A 1976-nucleotide genomic window follows, 5' to 3' on the forward strand; every position below is an offset into this window, starting at 1 on the left:
TTAAATGTTACATATGGCCAGTACTATTATACTCAGCCGAAACATGGACGGTAAAAGTAACAGATCAGAAAAGATTAAATTCGTTTGAAATGTGGATATATCGCCGTATTTTTAAAAATTCGTTGGACTGAACGTATCTCAAATGAAGAAGTGCTTAGACGCATGAATACCGAACTTCAAATTACACGTATGATAAAAACCAGAAAAACTGCCTATTTGGGCCATTTAATGAGGAATGAAAAATATAAGCTGCTCCAAGCCATTATACAGACCAATATCGAAGGAAAAAGACCCAGAGGAAGAAAAGAAATAATATGGATAAGTAACATTAAAGAATGGACGGGTGTGGAAAACGAACGAATTCTTTTAAAATGCCGCCAGAAACCGAAGCCTTTCGATAATTGAATAGAACATATTTAATTGTACTATTGAAGCAACACAACATTTTCATTTTATGAATTATCACCTTTTTATTTCATTTCATTCAAATTTCATGTTAGTTGTAAGTTTTTGAATTCTCATACTACCCTGTACATATTATATTTTGAATTTAACGACTAAATGTCTTGTAAATATTTAAGTATCACCCTGTAGAATAAGTATGTGAAATTATCCTACTCTTATGTTACAACTAAGTTTAAGTATTATGAAAAACTACTATTTTATACAATCATGTAAATTCTAATGAACAATTTGCCTATAAAAGAACAGACGATTGCAGAGGAGAAATCACTTTGCAATCTACACTTGAACCAACATCTAGTCTCGTGCATATTTGATATAAACATCTGTGGCAGCTAAATTGGTTTCCATTTGTAGAACAAGTGAAGTCAAAGTAAATAAAGTTTATTTTAAAAACTCGAAGCATCTTCGTTTCATTGGTAAAAGGTACCCACCTTCCACGAAGAACTTCTTCATTGACGCCCAACTCGTGGCCGAAACACGACCACACAGAAGAACCCAATAACAACACATCATTCAACAGCGACGAGCATCGTTGAGAGAGAAGACGATATGGCACAATTTACGGAGGCTCAATTCCAGAAGCTACTCCAGGTAATGAGTAACAACGTCCAGAAAAGCTCGTTTTCTCATTGCACTGCGCGCTTCCATGGACAAAGAGACCCAGCTGCAGTTGAGGAGTTCCTAACCGCAATCAGTGTGTACAAAGACATCGAACACATCTCCGATGCTGACGCATTAACAGGCTTACAGCTATTGCTAGAAGGCTACGCAGCGAATTGGTGGATTGGCGTTAAAAGTACTGTCAGCACCTTCGACAACGCAAAAGCCTTAATAAAAACAACATTTTCCCCCTCCCATGCCGGACTGGCGCATATTCGCAAAAATCTACGAGCAAAAACAACAAAGGCAAGAACCAACCGACAGCTTTGTTTGCAAGAAACGTTGCTGTTCTCCCAGCTAAAGTCAACAGTTACCGAAGAAATTCAGCTGAACATAATATTTGGCCTTCTGCAGACGAAAATAAGAGAGCGTGTGCGACGAGAGAACGTTACAACGTTTGAAGAATTACTCTCCGCATGCCGAGAAGCAGAACACGCACTAGCTGAGATTGATGTCGCAACAACAACAACACAAACAAAGTCCAATGTGCGTTGTTCATTTTGTCGCGTACATGGACATAGCGCTGATGTTTTGTTCGAAGAAAAAGAGAACGAGGGATGAAAACCAAATAGAACCAGACACACACACACAAGAAGACAGGCAGAAGATCAAATCAAACTCAAAGCGTTGCAGTTTCTGTAAGTACACAAATCACACTGTGGAAGAATGCAGAAAACTGAAGCAACAAAACGAGGAAAGTCAACACAACGCACAGCAACAACAACCACACATACAAAAACCAACAATTGCTTGCTATGGTTGTGGCGCGCCTGGTGTTTACAGGTCGAACTGCTCTACATGTAGCAACAACAACACAAACAGCCCACAGTACCTGGCATTCAATTCGATCT

General features: G+C 38.9%; 1 protein-coding gene across 1 annotated transcript; it reads left to right on the forward strand.

The window, feature by feature from the left end:
* The first annotated feature begins 1014 nt into the window (after positions 1-1014).
* LOC141397130 (activity-regulated cytoskeleton associated protein 2-like) lies at positions 1015-1686 on the forward strand. The gene has a single exon (XM_073973057.1). The coding sequence runs from the start codon at positions 1015-1017 to the stop codon at positions 1684-1686; it is 672 nt and encodes a 223-aa protein (XP_073829158.1).
* Positions 1687-1976: the final 290 nt, after the last annotated feature.

This window comes from Musca autumnalis, unplaced genomic scaffold, assembly GCF_047663935.1.
Source record: "Musca autumnalis isolate F117 unplaced genomic scaffold, ASM4766393v1 scaffold_3, whole genome shotgun sequence".
NCBI classification, from domain to species: Eukaryota; Metazoa; Arthropoda; class Insecta; order Diptera; family Muscidae; genus Musca; species Musca autumnalis.